This window comes from Anarhichas minor, unplaced genomic scaffold, assembly GCF_050575085.1.
Source record: "Anarhichas minor isolate MPS153535 unplaced genomic scaffold, ASM5057508v1 ptg000041l, whole genome shotgun sequence".
Lineage (NCBI taxonomy): Eukaryota > Metazoa > Chordata > Actinopteri > Perciformes > Anarhichadidae > Anarhichas > Anarhichas minor.
The window spans coordinates 1,038,769-1,056,976 of record NW_027466487.1 but is presented as its reverse complement, the minus strand read 5'-3'; the positions used below and the strand labels follow the sequence as shown (position 1 = coordinate 1,056,976).

The 18,208-nt window shown below is 42.4% G+C and overlaps 1 protein-coding gene across 5 annotated transcripts in view; it reads left to right on the top strand.

The window, feature by feature from the left end:
• Positions 1-18,208, top strand: part of ptprub (protein tyrosine phosphatase receptor type Ub) — a 141,021-nt gene that overhangs the window by 109,228 nt on the left and 13,585 nt on the right. For 2 of the 5 annotated variants that reach the window (XM_076109503.1, XM_076109502.1), the window contains exons 13-22: positions 1,360-1,396; positions 4,740-4,878; positions 5,860-5,883; positions 6,170-6,324; positions 7,013-7,200; positions 12,653-12,722; positions 12,830-12,906; positions 15,378-15,395; positions 17,023-17,059; positions 17,852-17,949. In XM_076109503.1, the coding sequence (XP_075965618.1) occupies positions 1,360-1,396; positions 4,740-4,878; positions 5,860-5,883; positions 6,170-6,324; positions 7,013-7,200; positions 12,653-12,722; positions 12,830-12,906; positions 15,378-15,395; positions 17,023-17,059; positions 17,852-17,949 (843 nt within the window). The remainder of the gene's footprint in view (positions 1-1,359; positions 1,397-4,739; positions 4,879-5,859; positions 5,884-6,169; positions 6,325-7,012; positions 7,201-12,652; positions 12,723-12,829; positions 12,907-15,377; positions 15,396-17,022; positions 17,060-17,851; positions 17,950-18,208) is intronic. The other 3 variants (XM_076109506.1, XM_076109505.1, XM_076109507.1) reach the window with 2 other exon arrangements.

The window sequence follows — 18,208 nt, the reverse complement described above, 5'->3', positions numbered from 1 at the left end:
GCTTATGACCAAATGTCTAACTATGATATGTTGGCATGGTAGAATAAGGGTCAGCATGGTGGAGATTATACCTGCATAGCATGTTGGCATTGCTGAGCGTGATGTTACAATACGTTGTGAGTTAATAAGGACTGAATAAAGAACGTATCAGGAATATACATATATAGATATGTATGCGTGTGTCTTACATTCAAAATTTGTCTTGAATACTTTTTTAATAAACTTTCTGACTTTCCACCACTGAACTGAAAAAATCTAAAAAGAATAGTTATTAAATGAAAAGGCAATGTACTGACAATTGTTACATTGGATTTTACCAGGCTGTACTGTCAATAGAGTTTCTTTCTGATAACTCACAGTACAGGCATACAAATACAACAAATAGCATTTATTAGTGGAAAAAATATATTATGACTCCTATAATATATAATGACAGTCTGTCTGACAAACAACATGTTTGTGTACTACCTGGGTCTGTATTTTTAGATCAAACCATCATGTTAAGAACTTGTTTAAGTGTCTGTCAGTGTGAAATGGATTTTCAATTTAAAAAAGAAAAAAGCTATTTAACTGGAGTTTGAGGAAAGTGCTCTTTGCTCATTTCCAAATGTGGACATTTGCATAATTGTCCCATAATGCTTGAATTAGCATCTGTAAATCTTAATTTGATAATGCCTGTCCTCCAAGTGGTGGCAGGATGGAATTGGATTACAGTTTTGGATCTCATTAGTGCTGTTTGACAAAGGTCCTTTTCATAATACTGAGATGTCATCAGTGAAATTTGAATAAAATTAATTCCTTTTCATACTCGTGCACTGGTCTGAATCCCTCCTCTTAATTATGCTCTCTCCCTTTCAACTCTCATATTTTCTCCTTCAGCGAGAATATCTGATCTCCTTCTCAAACATTTCACCACAGCTCAGATTTGAAACACTTTGTAAACTCACCATCAATAGGACTTTTAACTCTAAGCTGTTTTGTCCTTTTTGTCTGAATATTTTCTTCCTGTATAGTTTATCTTTGTCTCTGTCAAAAAGTAAATTATGCAATTTTTTTTAGAGAAGCGTAGTGCAACCCACTCATGTTTAGTCATTTTAATATTTAGTCAGGGCAGAAACAACAGAAAGGGGAGACAACTCTGTGGTTCCAGATGTGGTCCTCACCTGCTTACTCTGTAACATCAGGCTTTAATGTTCATCCCGAGTGCGTTTTTATCGGCTGTGGTCATATTTTCCATGTGATATATACATCTGTGTCTCAGCTCAGTATTTCACGTCATCCTCTTTTCTTTTATCACATCTCTTTTATGCAAAATGCAAAGCGACACCCTCCCCTCTGATGTCTTTCTTTCTCTTTCAGGAATCCAGAATAAACTGCATCCGCATAGCTCGCAAAGGTAATTCAACACGAATATCTCTCCTCCCACAAACACTGTGACCTTGAATGAATTTCCCTGCATCGTTTCTGAGTGCTTTGCGATGTCGTCTACTCTCTCATTGTTGTCAGTTAAGGAATTAAGAGTGTGATTTTAACAGTATTGTTTAGTTTAGTCAATACTGCAGTCAATGCTCACCTCTCTCTCAAGTACAAAGGTGGGGATCTGGAGAAATTGTCTCTGACTGGTCCCTGTTGTTTAGCAGTGTGCCTCTGAGAAAAGGGCAACAAGCAGGGAGGTATTTAAGGTCAGGCTTTCATCCTGTTTGTTTGGGGGCAGACGCTGGGACACACTATATCAAAGGCAGTCTCTTTGTTCTCATCAGCAGCCTACTACACAGCTACATCTGATGGCTTTGACATCAACAAGGTCCAGGAGGGTCCTCCAGATCAAAACTTCCAGATGGAGCTACCTTGGCCTATCAGTATGAGAAATCCCCCCCCTCCCCCTCCCTCTTCTATACCTCAGTTTTTGGATTCAAGGGGACATGAAAAGGGCAGGGAAATTGACTCTAAGTCCTGATGGCAGGAGAGCCCTTCTTGCTGTAGTACACTGTCAGATCATGGTGAATAAAAGTCATGTATTTATAGTTATCATAGCACCGCAACAGTAAGCAGAGCCTTGCAAGTAAATTGTCTTGGCGGGGTGTCTTTTTTTTGGTGAAGGCCTATTTTTGTGAGTGAAAAATGAAAGAGATGAGGCTCTCCTCAAGCATAAAGCCAAAAGGCAAGGCCAGCCATTTCAGCTCAGCGTCTCACTCCATCTGCCCCACACAGACACCCGGTTGGGCATTGATTAATTATGCTTTTTCACACCAATGGGCTTTTCAGTGTGCTTGCCTCTTTTCTTTGACACTAAGCAACGGAAGGAAGAAAGAAATGCACAATGGAGCTCTAGCAGTAAAAATAATAAATAGGTAAGATATTAACAATAACATAGAAATAGGAAGACCATGAGAAAGAGAAAGAAAATAAATGATTTAAAAGATTGCCAGCATTACATCACCCACATACATGATGATGTAACCGAAGAAAATAGAGCCTGAAAGGCAAATTGACAGGAAAAAAATTCTCAGGGTGATTTCCAATTTCAAGGTGCGACAGGTCAGAGGATTTTTTTAGTTGCTGTTTGTGATCTCTGTGATCCCTCTACCATTAACATAGCCTCTGCATCATCGGGTCCTAAGCCGTTATTATCAAGCAGCCCATCACAAGCAAAGTGGAGGCAAATGATTCTGGCTTGGATAACAAAGCTGGAGATTACATTTCAACTTCCAGGTGACAGTTTAATTAAGGATCCTCTTGCAGGCTCAACACAACAATAGACTTCCATTTCTCCTCTAAGTGCCAATTTCCACCATCGGGCAGGTGGCAGGTGCATGGATTCATGTGGAAATCTATTTCATGCTCGTGTTTGACTTAATAGAAATTTTGAGGCTAAATGTGGCAAAACCGCCTTATCTGTCCAAAATGTCAGAAAACTGAAATTGATTTTTCACCTTCTCATCTACATTTCTAGCCAATATAATGCACCCCTGTATTTCACTTGAACGTGTAATTTTAAATGAAGTCACAGCATAAAATAAACAGAAAGTGCTGAGTTTGCGGCTGTTTTTTTTGAAGGGAGCACCTTGAGACGGGCTGAAATCGATGTTATCTCCAGGTACAGTAGCTCACAGACATAAAGGCATCGTTGGATGATAGCGCGTCCCTGTGTGTGAATAGAAACTACAAAAAAGTTGTCTTTGATTCAGTCTGACTAAACTGTCTCCTACCACTACTGCAAAGTAAAATATACCTGTCAGACTTGGTGTCTATACACTGAACAGCACACAGAGAAATGTCACATTTTTGGAACAACATCTTACACAGAGGTAGCAATTCAAAAAGCCCCGTCCTGAGCAGTTTTAGAAGGAACACTTCCTTTCAAATATCAAGCCAGTGACTCATTTTATCCATTCAGATATGCCAAACACCCATCATTGAATAAAAAATCCCGCCAAATAATGAAATATTCTCCTACTTTCATCTTTGGTAAAGGATTCTAAAGAACCCCAGAAAGTGAAAATGAAAACAGCCGGGGGGGGCTGCAGATAGTCAGGCTAAAACATGGCTCTGTTTTCATTTTCCCTGCCCTAGATCTGATTCTTCCCCAGCAGGCTGCAAGATAGAGCTTTATCCCCAGGCCTGCTCTGACTTCTCCTCCCGCTCTCCAGATAGGATGTGCTTTTCCAATAGACTGAGAAGGGCTAGTTTCGGGGCTGTCAAGGCCTGGAGGACACACAAGAAAAACTAGATCACTGGGCCCATAGAACAAGACAAAGAAAGGCCCACTGCTCAGCACCATTTACACAAGTACAAAGCTTTATGCCAGGGAAATTAATAACCCGCTATTATGATAGCGACCTTTCCAGTAGCCAACAGACACAGGGGCACCTTGAGATTGTACTGTAGGGCTGTATGGATTACTTGTGACTGGGAAAAATGTTGTTTAATTCAGTATTGTATAGAAATGCACCTCAAAGATTAAGTGTATGTGTCATAGCACAGAATTGCACAATTGTAATATCACAAGGTGTCAGATTGTGCAACTCAACAAGAGATTGAAGAACAATGTGCTGCAAGCCTTTTTATGTACTTGACTAATGGATCTTAGCAAATTAGTTTCCCGTCTCACTCTGACATGTTTGCAACTTCTTCTACACCAATTTGTAGCAATCACATTATTTTCCCATCTCCGTTCCATTTCTGTAAACATCCGTATGTGTCATGAACAGCCTAAGTAGCCATGTTGAAACCTCTCAGACAACCAAACTTTTCTTCTGCAGGACAATCATTTTGTTTGCCAAAGCATAAATTGTCATTATGTGTGTCTGAGGATTGCAGGTTTGTTGGGTTGGACAACATGAACAATCACTGTCTGCATTGCTTCAGGCATCGCGTCTTTATTTGCGTGTCTCTTTCATCTTCGCCAGCTATTTCAAAATACCACCGTTATTGAAAAGTAGCTTTGGCTTTAAGAGGATCATTATACGTCAGTGGGTCGCTTCACAATAGTGAGGATAAGCAGTGTGAACGTTTTTAGTGCCATGTGAAAAGTCTACATTTGTGAGTTTTGTGTTCATGAATGATAAGTTCTTCAAAGCTGTGAATTTTTAATCTTCCCATCTCTGCATTTACATTTTTCACACTCTTTGCTTCAGACTTTCCTGTGAATCATTTCTTCGGCCCCTTCTGCCTCGTTCCTTCATGTTCTGTGTTTGCATTGTGCCTTTTTTAACGCGCATCTGTGTCTCTGCTTCTAGCGGCCTGCAAGGACCACCGCAAGGCTCTGGAGGTTACCCAACACTCCGAGGAGATGGGTCTCATTCTCGGGGTGTGCGCTGGAGGCCTGGTGGTCCTCATCCTTCTGCTGGGTGCCGTGATCATCATCATTAAGAAAGGGTAAACGTCTGCTGATAACTGTTGAGTGCATAACATGCATCTTTATGCACAATCTCACCACATCCCCCCACATTGTTTTACCTTTTATGTTTCGTTTTGGAACAGTTCAGTAATCAGGTTTTATACTTCCTGAACTTTCGGAAAGGTCATGCTTGTTTAGGGAAGATGCTGGACCAACAGCCAGAGCTGCATTGTTTTCGTTCCCTTATGGTTCACAGAGGGGACCAAACGGCTCTCGTCTGCAGAGCCTATCTGAGTGTGAAGCATCTAATTAAATGTCGGATGCAATTCAATTAGCCACTTAATTACGCTCACCAAGCAGAGGCCTGACCCTTAAATGAGATGGTAATTGGGAGGGAAAAGGTGTGCTTTTAGAGATTATTAGCCAATGATCCCCCCGGGTCTACAGTAGATCATCTACACCTCTGGCTCTGCGTTAATGTAGCAGCAGCTGCAGGCCGGTCGAGTTTAAGTCTCAAATAACCTTACTAAAATGAGATAAATTTAATTCTAAAGAACCTGCCATGCCAAATAGTAAGTTACTCGGGGCTCCAGCAATCATTATTAAATGGCTGACACAGCGTCCAGGTTAATATTGAATAATGTTGTTTCTGAAAGTCACCACTACTCCGCACATAAGTCCGGGTTCCACTGCTAAGCCACCATGAAGTTTGCTCGAAGAGAATTGATTGCTAAATCTGCTGTGACAGGAAGCCACGTGGTCTAGTCCTTGAAGTGTAGCACTGAGGCGTATTCGATAGAAGGAAATACACGTTGCTCTACCTCGCTGTGGTTTGGTCTGTCAGCACCTGCTTGGTATGTTTGCATGTTGTCATATGGCCGTCCGCACAGCCTAGTTCACGAGAGGATGGATCTCATTTCCACTGTAATCAATGCATTCTGGCCTCAGCTGACATTGCTTTCATCTTACATCTCTTCTTTCTTTTGATTTCTTTTTTCCTTCTCCCGCACTCTTGCCAGAAGGGACTACTACTCTTACTATCCGTAAGTGACTCCACCTCTTTGCTCTCCCATCGTTTTGTGATCCATCCTATCCATGCTTGTGCTCTGGCTGTCAATCATAAGTTGTAGAGGGAAAACAATAAGGCAGTCGATGTCCTTTTTCTCACTATTTCCTCACTTTATCACCTTTTTTATTTTTGTTTCCCACAATCTTTACCTCCATATTATTTCTTACTGAACATAACATTTCCCCTTTCTCTCTCTGTTTATTACAATCTCTTCTTTATTGCATTCCCCCCCCTCCCTCTTCTTCTTTACCCATGAATAGGAAACCAGTGAACATGAATAAGACACCCATTACCTACCGGCAGGAGAAGAGCCATATGGGCTCCATGGAGCGCAGTTTCACAGACCAGAGCACCCTACAGGAAGATGAAAGAATGGCCCTTTCCTTCATGGACGCTCACACCTGCGGCACACGCAGTAAGAAAAAAGACACGTGATGAACAGCGTACACAAACCTATCAGCTTGCCAGAACAACAGAATGCAATTTCAAACTTGACATACATCATTCCTCATTTTGTAATCTTGTTGACCGCCACTCATTCACTCCATAAATGTCTGAAGTATTCTGAAAGATAGTTATCATCCTGTGTGAAAAATGTTCTCTGGTACAACCTGCACTGCCTGCAGCTGATTCACAAAAAATATCTCACAAGACTGCAAAAAAAAAAATGGAGAATTGCACAAGTGTAGTAATATATTTGACTGAATCAAAATAAATGATTTGTGATGCTTGTCAGTACTTTTCATCTTGATCTCCTCGTCAGTCTCACAGAGAGGCAGCGACAGATGTGTTTACTCTAAAGTTGCTGCAGATCTTGGTCTGCTACACACGTCACTCCAGACAGAGCTGCTGTCACATCTACATAAGATCTATTATAAGGACATCTTTGCCCTAAAAACCTATCAAAGTGACACACGTGTTACATATACTGTACTGTATTTGTCAGTATCAGCATGCAGAATGCCATTATGTGATGGTAATACCAGTGTCTGTCACCACAAACCGAATGTGTTACAAAATGTTTTATATCGTAACCTGTCTTGTACATGAATATTTCATCTGGAGTCGTGCTGAAATTGCAAATGTTTCTGTGTCTTCTTCAGGTGACGCTCGTAGTTCAGTGAACGAGGCCAGCAGCCTGCTGGGAGGCTCCCCGAGGCACCAGTGCGGACGTAAAGGCTCCCCCTACCACACAGGGCAGCTCCACCCTGCCGTCCGAGTGGCCGACCTTCTCCAGCACATCAACCAGATGAAGACTGCCGAGGGCTACGGCTTTAAACAGGAGTACGAGGTGAGAGGATGCTCCTCTCTACGCGGCACACGACAACATAGACAGCTATTACTCTTACACTCTAACAACATGAAATGAGTAGCAATACAAAGAATCGCTGACACCAGTGTCTGTATTCATACTATGACTGTATTCGTAAATGACCAACCTAACCAACCCTGTAGTTTCAACAACATGGGTATAATTGGTGCATTCATTCCAAACATAAAACTAAAACTGTTAGAGGAGTGGAGCACCTATTAATTGAAATAGAGCCAAAAACATTTATACATAAAGCTGCTCTTCCTGCTTTTCACAAAGACGCACAAGGTCACCGTCTTCATTGAAACTTCAAGTTATTGTATATGGATAATAAAAGGGGCTTCATTGTTACTTATCAACTGCTAAAGCCTGCAGTCTATCCATCCATTCATCCAGTCCAACTCTTTTATAACAGTTTTACTGGGTTAAGGTCACAGCAGAAAGCGTCTTCTTCTTTGTAGGTGCGTCCATGGCAGCTGGAAGATATCATCTCTCAAATCCTGAGGTTTCCTCCCAATCCAGTATGCCAGTATACCTATAAAGCTGTGACCCGGGATCTTCTGTACAAGATTCCCCAAAGTTTGTTGAGCTCCTTGCCCTTATGAGACCAGCCACCATGTGGAATAAAAAAAATATTTGAGCCTCTTTTATCCATGATCTCATTCTTTCATTTCCCGCTTAGAGCTTGTTGCCATAGGGGAGGTTGTAGCAAAGACAAAAGACAAAAGCAGTGCTTTGTGGGTTAGCTCCCTCCTCACCGTACGGTCCGGTACAGTGGCTACACTGATGTACTTCCATGCCTGGTTAACCTGCGCAGTCCTAACACAGCAGAGAAAACTGGCAAGTTAAAAAAGGCTCGAAGTGAAAGCTTTGTTCTCCATGGAGTTGAGAGAGCTAATGAAAAGCACTATTTTGCAACACTGCTTGGTCCCCCAGGGAAGACGGTAGGTCAGTACCCAGGACTTCCTCAGCAAAAGTGGTTGACCTCAACATTGTTAGATGGTGGATGAACTATTTTGAGGAACCTTTACACCTTATAGCCAAACTGTCTGTGCTGCAGGAAGGGCTTGAAGATTCTGGGAGTGTTTGAGCTTGTGTACTCAGTACAGAAAGGTGCACAAGGGAGAGGTGCCCACCGAGACTGATGCCAAGCCCCACATACAAGAAACGGTGAGATTCTGTCCTCCTGACCACAGTGAAATCTCTTGTGAAAAGTAGTCCAATCATGACAGATACCCAATGCTGGAGTGCAGCCAGCCTATGCATTCAAACTCAGAGCCGTGAGCAGAGCTTCTTCAAGGTGCGGATTGGGTTTTGGCATGGATACAGTATGTCTTCTGTAATTCAACACATGTCAAGAAATAACCAATGGCTCATCCAGATATGATTGAGATAAAGTGCTTAAAAAGTGAGTAGTTTGGGTATCTTCATTGTCTGTTAGATCATGTGCAATTACTACATGTTGTGGATAACTGCTAGCTTAGGGAGTCCACGCTGGAATGACTCCTGTGAGAGCGGTGTTGGAGGCCATCAATCCTCCTCTGACATCATCCATGCGCCCCCCCCCCCTTACCACCCACTGAAATGAATTAGTGGGGTTAAAAAGGCATCTGGATCACACCGTTGCTGGGCGTATGAATAAATCATCCTCGTTTTGGGCCAAAAGAAGACCTCTGTCATGACGACAGGCCTGATGAGGTTAATCGTCTCTGGTGGTGCTCCAGATAGTGAGTCCCCTGTCCACTGCTAACAGATTGTGGGGTAGCAAAGAGAGGAAAGGGGAGACTGGAGGGGTTGAGAAGATGAAAGGGTACAGAAACGTGTGAAAATGCCCTGTCACCTCCATATAAACCTCCTAGTAGCAATGTTGGTATTTACCTCCCACTGCAATACATGCTGCAACGTAAATGCTCTATAATTCGCAAAGGTAACCATTAGACTCTGATGCTTCGGACAATACTCTTAACCTTGAGGACCACTGAATGTTTTGTTGGGGGACAACCCAGATGTGGTCAAGAGTTGGGATCTTCACACAGCAGAGGTCTGATGATGCTCCATAGTGATCCTGCTGATGTTCACACCCTTGAAACCTATCTGTAATGTCCAAATCAAATGATCTAGCGGGGGGGTTGGTCTTAGTGGCTCTGCATTTCTAATTACCTTAATTCAAACACACTATAACAAACCAAGTCGTTGTCATGGAACTTAACATAAAAGGTTCGGCATCTGCTTGCACCAACACTGTTGTTTGTTGTAAATCACTTGAGTTCGCTTGACAGATCAGTGCTGGCTTAGTTTCTTTGTTGCACCAATTCATCGCGGGGTTTCAGTCCTGAACTGACCTGTGAGTACAGACATGTTTTTTTGGCACAACATTGCTCCTCCCCCCCCGAGTGGCTGCTATATCTAGCTGTATGTTTCAGGGCACATAATGAAGGGTTGAGATCTCTGAATACCCCTCCCCAGTGGAACGGTTGCGGCTGAGAGTTGAAATTTCTCCCGGGGGGAGAAGTCCATTCCTGTCACCCACAGCACATTGCATTCATGAAGAGAGAAAACATCTTTTGTCTCTGGTTCATGGTTTTCCCCTCTGGAACTCTGCTTGTAGACTCATTAAACTGTCCCTCACGGGCAAAACACACTCCACTCAAAAGATCAATACACACCTCTTTGCTTTGTTTTTTTCCCTCTTTGCTTGAGTATGTGTTTTGATAGAGTGTCTCTCTCCATTATGAAGGAAAATGATGAGGAGCATCATATTACACTCCCCCGGCAGGTATAGGTTTTATTTCCCCGAAGAATACCTATGTTGTGTAAAAACATTGATCAAGACTTTACAGTGAGTTGTAAAGGGGCTTGTATGGCAGCTACTGTCACTACTGTCCTATTCCCACCACAGAAACCTACGAATAAACAAACAGAGAGCTTTACTTGAGAGCTCAAAACTTTCATAATACCACTTTGCACCCTGAGGCTGAGGTTAGCAAGGATGATGGACTCATTGATTCAAAGTTTAGTTGCACCAGGGGCAACTGAATTACTGCACTTGTTTTAAAAAAACAACAGCTATCTAATGCTACCTTATGGGAAGCGTGATTCAGGCTTATTTATTATATTCTTTTGAATTCAGTGTCCCAATTGTATCACATCTCAGACATCTGTGATTGGATTTTGACTGGATATGGTGGGATTATGAATCTCATCACAGTTTCTGGCATTTCACAAATTATGCGGGTGAAATAATTACAGGTCAAACAAGGTGACATAACAGTTATTAGGTGATCCCAAAAGGGAAATTGTGGAGGACAGATTGTCTATTGCCTTGTTATTGAGGGGAAACAAACAATGCACATTATGAAATCTAGTAGGATGTTGATATCGCATCAAGATGTTAGAATAGTAATGATGTTAATAGTTCAAGGCTGTGCTACACTGTGTCATTATTTCTTTCATCTCATTTTCCTCATTTCATGTAAACCTCTTAACAGACCCACTCCAATGATCCCTGCCAATGAGGGTTTTTAATACATTTTTCCACTGATCTGTGTTGTTTCTCTTCACTTCCCTTCGATATACTGCCACTCTCTCACTGTTTTCTTCCTGCGTTTTCCTCTCCCTGGTCCTCTCTCCTCCCTGGAGGACTGAGCAGAGGAGTGGTGGGAGCAGAGAAAGAGAGCTCAGCGGTCTAGTGTCAAAAATAGAATTGAGGGAGAAACAGGAAGAGAAGTGATGAAGATAGATAGACAATGAGGGATTCAGGGAAAGAGAGATGGACCGTGAGTGGGAGCGCAAGGAAAGAGGAGGAAAAAGTGTGTGTGTGTGTGTGGGGGTGGGGGGGGGGGGGGGGGGAGGAGGGTGTAATCCCAGGCAGGATTTGGCTGGTTCTCGGCTCTCTGTGGGGAGAACTGAGTTGTAATCCCCTGCTCAGCATGCATACTTGGGCAGAGTTTCACCAAATTCCCCCAGTGGCTGAAAACCACGGGGGGTAGACTGGTAAGGGTGTGTGTGTGTGTGTGTGTGATCTGAAGGGGCTGTTTGCAGACTTCACATACCTCATTCTAATCTCTTAGTTTCATAAAAAAACCTTCTTGGTTCTTACAAACTAGCATCTGCTGTAAGCACCATGATACTTGCAGCTGTTTTTAGTTTGTCTTCGTATAATGTATATGTTCCTATCCAATAAACCATAGATAAATAAATAACTTAAAAAACAACTTAAAAGTGCCTTATGACATTGTGTGAGAGTAATTGCTCACCAGTGCATCCGTGCAGACAGGTGGATAGGGAGCGAGGAGCGGTGTTGCTGAGTATAATGTGTATATATAATACAGCTGAACAGCCATCCACCAAGCAGGTGTCAGCTTCTCTGCCTTCACTCTAATTACAAGTCTTCTCATCATACAGTGATTCATACACTGCATAAAGAACCATACAGAGCAGTATTCATCAACAATATTTCATCTCAATTTGCAACAATTTATTCCTCATGTAAGAGAAAGCTATGATTGGCTTTTTGTTTTTGCATTTTTCTGTTCTCACACGGCATTGACAATGATAATGCAGCAGTTTTACATCTGGAATTTCTGAAACAATGTGACCTTGATTTTAGACAAAGATAGACAAAAGCAGGCTTCTCATGTCTCGCCAGCATCCTGAAATAACTGTCGTTGGCAGATTTAATCAGCTTATCAGCTAGCTAGTTAAGGTAACATGAGCTCCAGTACTTGGAGGAGCTCCAGGAGCCATCTCCAGCTAACTTTGTCTACAGGTGACTCCATTTTAAACCGAAAACTGTGTACAAGCAGCCTTAAATATGCATTTAAATGGCTACAAGTTTTTAAAAGACACTACACTAGATATTTTTATCAAGTGTTTCTGTTCTATGTTTATAATTCTTGGCTTTTGCAGTACTTTTGCAGTACTTGTACTTGTGACTGTTATGCACCAAACTAGCTTGGCAAATTCCTTGTATGTGAAAACCTACTTGGCAATAAACCTGTTTCCAAAGATCCAAAGACTTGCCGTCTCTAGTTATGGTTGCTAAACTATGATTCGATGATCGCTGTTTGGTCAATTTGTGCGGCACAGCCTCATGTGATAAAACTCAATTCTGGGAATATTTAGATGGTTTATGTATCTCTTGATACTCTCATCGATGGTGTCCACACAATTTGAACCCAGAAGGTATATAGTTACCGGGTTTTAATTAATTGCATGACCACTAAACCTCTCCGTAGGATACAATGGCTCTTGATCTCCTTCGCCGTGCTTGATGTGCTGATAGGCTTTTATCATGCTCGCCGTATCACACATAAAACAAAAGAAAACATGTATTGAAGCTTTGATTAATGTTTATCGAAGATATTTTTTGAATGGTTGATATAGAGAGGTCCCGTTCCTAAAATCTGCACGGGTCTCTTTATCTCTGTAGAGCTTCTTTGATGGCTGGGACTGCACTAAGAAGAAGGACAAAACCAAAGGGAGGGATGACACGTTGGGATGTAAGTCATCGGAACCAATATATTTTCTGTACAAACAATGAAGAGAAATTGTTGTGTACACTCTGTATTTCAACAGTCCTTTGCTCTTTTATTCTAATCCGTCTCAGATGACCGCCACAGAGTCAAGCTCCACCCTCTCCTGGGAGACCCCAACTCAGACTACATTAACGCCAACTACATTGATGTAAGTCTAATCCTGTTTTTCTGCCTCTGTTCGACATGGGATACAAATAGTCAGCCTCTGCTGCGTCTCTATCTCTCACACCCTGCAAAGCCACAGTCCATCTCTCTCATTCCTGTAAGCTCACCAGTCTGCTGGCCCACTTTCACCTGGAAGCTTTCATCCAATCAAACATCCTTCCTCGTGATTTTTTTCCCAGCTGCCATGATTGTCTATCGCTGCACCGAATCCCTGACCCAGACTAACTCTGCTCTTGCTTTATTAAAACAGAGTGGAATGAATGCATTTAATGCCTTGCAGAGGAGATGACCCGTTCTGTAAGATGCCACAAAATCCCCCTAAATTAAATAGACATGATTGATGTTATTCAATCTCTGGATTGGCTTGGTGGAGTTTATCCTGTCCACTGTTCACCTTAACTGTCTGCCACACATGCAGTGCCACAATAACATTCTCACTGATCATATGAAATACATGTACAGTATATGTTGCTAATGTGTCTCAAACGGTCTCATTCATACGTGTTCTCATTCATAAAAACTAGAGGAGGCTGTGTTTTTTTTCCGAAAGCAGAAGTAGCGCGTTTAGATGGCAACAGTGAAGTTATTAACAAAAGAAATTGACCGTGAGTTTGAAATTAAAAAAAAAATAAATACAATTTTACTGCTAGATATACTCGTAAATAGAAACTTGTATTTTGATTCCCCTGTGATTTTGTTGATATGGTCCTCAGATGTTGTTTTTCATTTGAGTCATGTCAAGTCAAGGACGTCTGGCAATCTGATGTGATTTCTTTATCTCACAAGATTTATTCTGCACGCCTCTCATTGGGACTACTGTAAAGCATATATGCCACTCGGTGGGAAGTTCAGGCAGGCAGATGTATTCCCAGTCCTGTTTGAGGCTGATAAGAGTTTGAACGACTGTGAAAATCTTCATTGGGAATATTTAAAAAAAATGTCAGTGAGAGAAATTTACTAGCTGCATAAGTTGACGACTGATTTGAGGTGGATTCCTTCTTTAGACCAAATTATATCATCAAAAATGCTCGACACTACAGGGCTTTTTTCCGTCTCTTTTATTTCTCTGTAGAGTATAGACAGCAGTGGTGAGATGCTTTTAGAGAGTTCATTACAATGAGAGGGCATTACAAACCTGGCCTGCTGTTAGGATTGTAGTTATCGTGAGGGTCTCCATTAGCGTTTAGGGCACAAAGGTGCAGGCAATAGAGGGAAAACACCACTCAGCAGCCACCACAGTGTCGGCGTCAGGCCCTGGCAAGGCTGACCCAGCAAGCTGGATGGTAACTATTAACCACAGCGAAGCATATTTTGGACAACCTGTGATTACTTCACCAGAGGTTAAATGGAAAAGTTTTTTCCTCCCTCTGAACTATTATTGCACTTTCAAAACAGAGGTGAAAAAGTGCAAGTTCTCTGTCAGAGTTCTCTGTCAGAGTATTTACTTGGCTGTGGTGTTTGTTTGCCTGAAGAGGAGCAGAACTTTGCATATGTTTGAAAGCTCCCTGTGCCTTTTGCAAATGTAGAGCAGTCCAGTGCGTCTTGGCTGTTGCTGATTTACATATTGGCTGCTTCTAAAGAGAAACACAGTCGTACTGACAGGTGTAGCATGGCCACAATCCAAAACTCTCACACACACGCACCCACCCACCCACAGACACACCTACACACACCTACACACAAATCCTGTTACTAAGTTTTGTCTCAATGTACCTATTGTAAAAATAATGCTAGCATCCTATTTTGTCCCACCTCGAAGGCCAATTTAAGCTTAAGAATAAGCTTCTTACTATAAGCGATTGGCTCCAACATGGATACATTTTTGGTACAGTTAGAACTGCTTTACTGTTGAGAACCAAGATTTTTTTATTTTATTTTTCCTCCTATCTTGTCTCACTGGTTTGGAAGTGGGTGTGGCGGTAGGAAAAAGGGGGATGTCACATATTTCAGTGCAGCACTCAGACTTTAGCAGATGATGGTTGTTTGTTAATATTGTCAGGCTGTTTCCAATCGAATCTGATCACAGTCTCGATTTAAGCTTGAACAAATAATACATTTACCTTCACCTTCGTTTGTTTATTTAGAAAGCGGATCTCCAATGATTTTGCACATCAAAGTATTTTTTCTTTCTTTAAATTGAAAATCTGTAGCGAAAACTTACAGTAAAGAAAACCAAAAGTAATTTTCATCTGAAAAAAGCGAACAATACATTAAGAGTAAATGAACAAGGCCGTAAAGTCGCACAAAAAAATGGGAACTTGAACACATGAAGCCCAGTCCTGCTGTACTTAGAGAAACACACCTACAAACACACATACAGACACACACACACACACACAAACCTCTTCCCACTTGTCTGTAACCATAACTCCTACTTACCAAAAGCTTCTTTCATTAACTAGCCTATATGTCTTCTTTTTCTACTTCCCACTCCCTCGACCTTGGACCCTGTAGATTCGGATTAACAGGGAAGTAAGTACTTCACTGCTCGTTCTTCTGCCTTCCATCGCTCTATTCTCTTTCCACTTCCCTGTTCTCTTTCCACTATCCTCTATCCACAAATGCTCAAAGATGTGAAAGTGTGTTTCAGGTTTGTGCACATTTGACCCCCCCCCTCCCTCAAATAAAGCCCCTTTAGCCCTTTTATTGTAAATTAACACGAGGAGATGTGTCCTCTCGGATAGAGGAAGTGGCCTGTGGAAGTGGAAAGGGTTCGCATAAGTGGCCAAGACTCAGGAGGTTTAGTGGCTATGGTGTTGGTCTTATTGGAGGAGTAGTAGCATTGCTGATAGTGTTTGGCCGGGGCCAGGGGAATTGTGGATAGCAGGCCTCACAGCACTGGTCATCCATCTCCATTTCGAACGTGTCCCCGTTTACATGACTGGATGAAATTCAGTCAGCAACGTGGACAGACTCGACATATTCGGAAGATGCCCTCCGCAAAAAGATGGAAACTGTTATGAACGTGGATTGCCCCATCATGCTGATTTGATGACAGCCGGTGGGCTCGGGAGTTTATTCAGATTAATCCTGACCTGCCTTCTCAATTCTACAGAGCCATGTAATGTAATTGGGGCATCAATTATCCTTCCAGCTGCTCAAAATGACAACAAACCGTGAACCACAAAATCCTTGTGGTTTTCTAGGTGGTGTTGTCAGAGGCTTGCGTCTTGGAGACGGGTGTCTCCTTCGCCTTGAAAGGTTAGAGACGTAGCACTTATTTTCCGGACTTCCTTTGAACAGTTTGCTCTTTAAAGTGTTCATGCTTCAAAGTACCTCAGGTGGTCTTTGCCATGTTTATTCCCCTCAAGGCTGTAGAGGTGACATCTCAATGTCCATTCATATTCACCCCATACTCACCATATGAAAATGTCTGTCATCTATATCAAAGGCTGTCACATTCTTTGATATAAAGGATCTCAGAATACTTCACTGTACGTATCAGATTTTGCCTTGTTTATGTTGGTGATGATATCATGCCTTTATGTGAAACTATAGTGTATGATATTCTTCCACTCATTTGACTCGTGAGAAGAATTCAACGGGGGAGTTTGCTGGGAAAAGAAATGTGGTTATGGTTGAATTCATCATCCCAGATGTAGTACATATTGCATCTTCAATGAAAATGGATTTGTTTTTATGGGACTGTGCTCTGAGAGAAAGTTTGACGAATAAATTGGACACCTGAAATTGAACAGTGTGCGCCTTTAGTTTCTTCATCATATCTTTATTAAACTTTCACAAGGAATGAGTCATTGTTCAGTCAGCTAACCCGACTCGTTGCCGGAATCCACATTTTATTTCTATTGCTCAGCAGTTTGTCAAGGTGCAGTATTTACCACATGTTGCCTCAACTGCTCCAAACTCTCTCTGTGGAGTCTATGAGAGCAAAGACATGGTGTGGAGCGAGCAATTGGTCAGACAGTGCTGTACAGTTAAACAGGAAAGGCCATTAACAGTTGCAGTGGGTCAGTCTTAGGACAGCAAAATGCAGAGAACAAGGTAAGGAAGAGGGTGAGACAGAGAGACACCCTCACATACTGCTGTGCCTGAGGCGCAGATGGCTTACTCAGCATGTCATCCCTCTTCTCTCTTTCAGGGCTACCATCGATCCAACCACTTCATCGCCACTCAGGGTGAGTATCCAAGCAAGGCTATGTGTGTGTGTGTGCGTGTGTGTGTTCATTTGCGAGTGTGTGTGTGTGTGTGTGTGTGCATGCAGCTCGGGTAAGTAGCTTTTGCCGCCATGTAATAAATTGAAGATGATCTAACCAATGAGCCTACTCATGAACAGTCCCTTGCCAAAACTCTACGGCAAATCCAACGGTAATAGTGTGACCGCCACCCTGTGAAGGCTGTGCTAGTGATGTCACTGAATTAATCATGAGAAGATTAAACACATTAATTATAGCTTCTCAATCTCTGCGACAGGCCCGAGCGGCGCGTTCATTGTTGGGGAGAGAACCATTAGTTCACCCTCTGTCGCTCAAATGTAAAGTTGTTTCTGATGAACAGTCGGACTCTGTTCAAAATTTCTAAACCCTAAGGAGTGTCAGTTTCTAGGGAGATTCCATCACAAAGTCACCCAAGGTCTGCTCATCTGCTTATCTTCCTAGGTGATCTTCGTTTTAAAGTTGTAGCTCAAATCTGCTCCTCTGATGCCAACGAGTCACTGATGGTTCCCCGGGCTTTCATCATCAGCTACTGCTGTTGTTTTGTCACCCATCACCCTTTCCCTGCTTGGAATTCCCAATAACTTTATTGACAGCACAATCTTGAGAGATCAGCACCCCGCCGTCTGAGGAAGGACACTTAGGTCACAATAATACGAGATCTCACAACCGCAACAACTCCCTTATTGAGCAGAATACGCTTTGATGCCGCCGTTTTCGTCTCTTTCACTGTTATTTCTTCCCTATTTTCACTAGGCCCCAAGCAGGAGACTCTGTATGATTTCTGGAGGATGGTGTGGCAAGAAAATTGTTTCAGCATCGTCATGATAACTAAGCTGGTGGAGGTTGGCAGGGTAAGCGATGTGCACTCCCCCTTCTTCCCCTCCTGTCACCACCCAGTGCTCAGAAACATCCCACATTCACCATAGGGGGCATTTTGGTGTCTATATAAAAGGCTTTTATGTGTGTGATGAGTATAGATCTCACAGGAGCTTGCTGTGCATGCAAACCACAGCCTAAAAGTGGTTGATTTAGGTTAGGACGCCCTGCATTTATGTGAAACCACAAGCAGTGGAGAGCCTGTGAAAGGAGTGATTCAACATTTTGAAATGC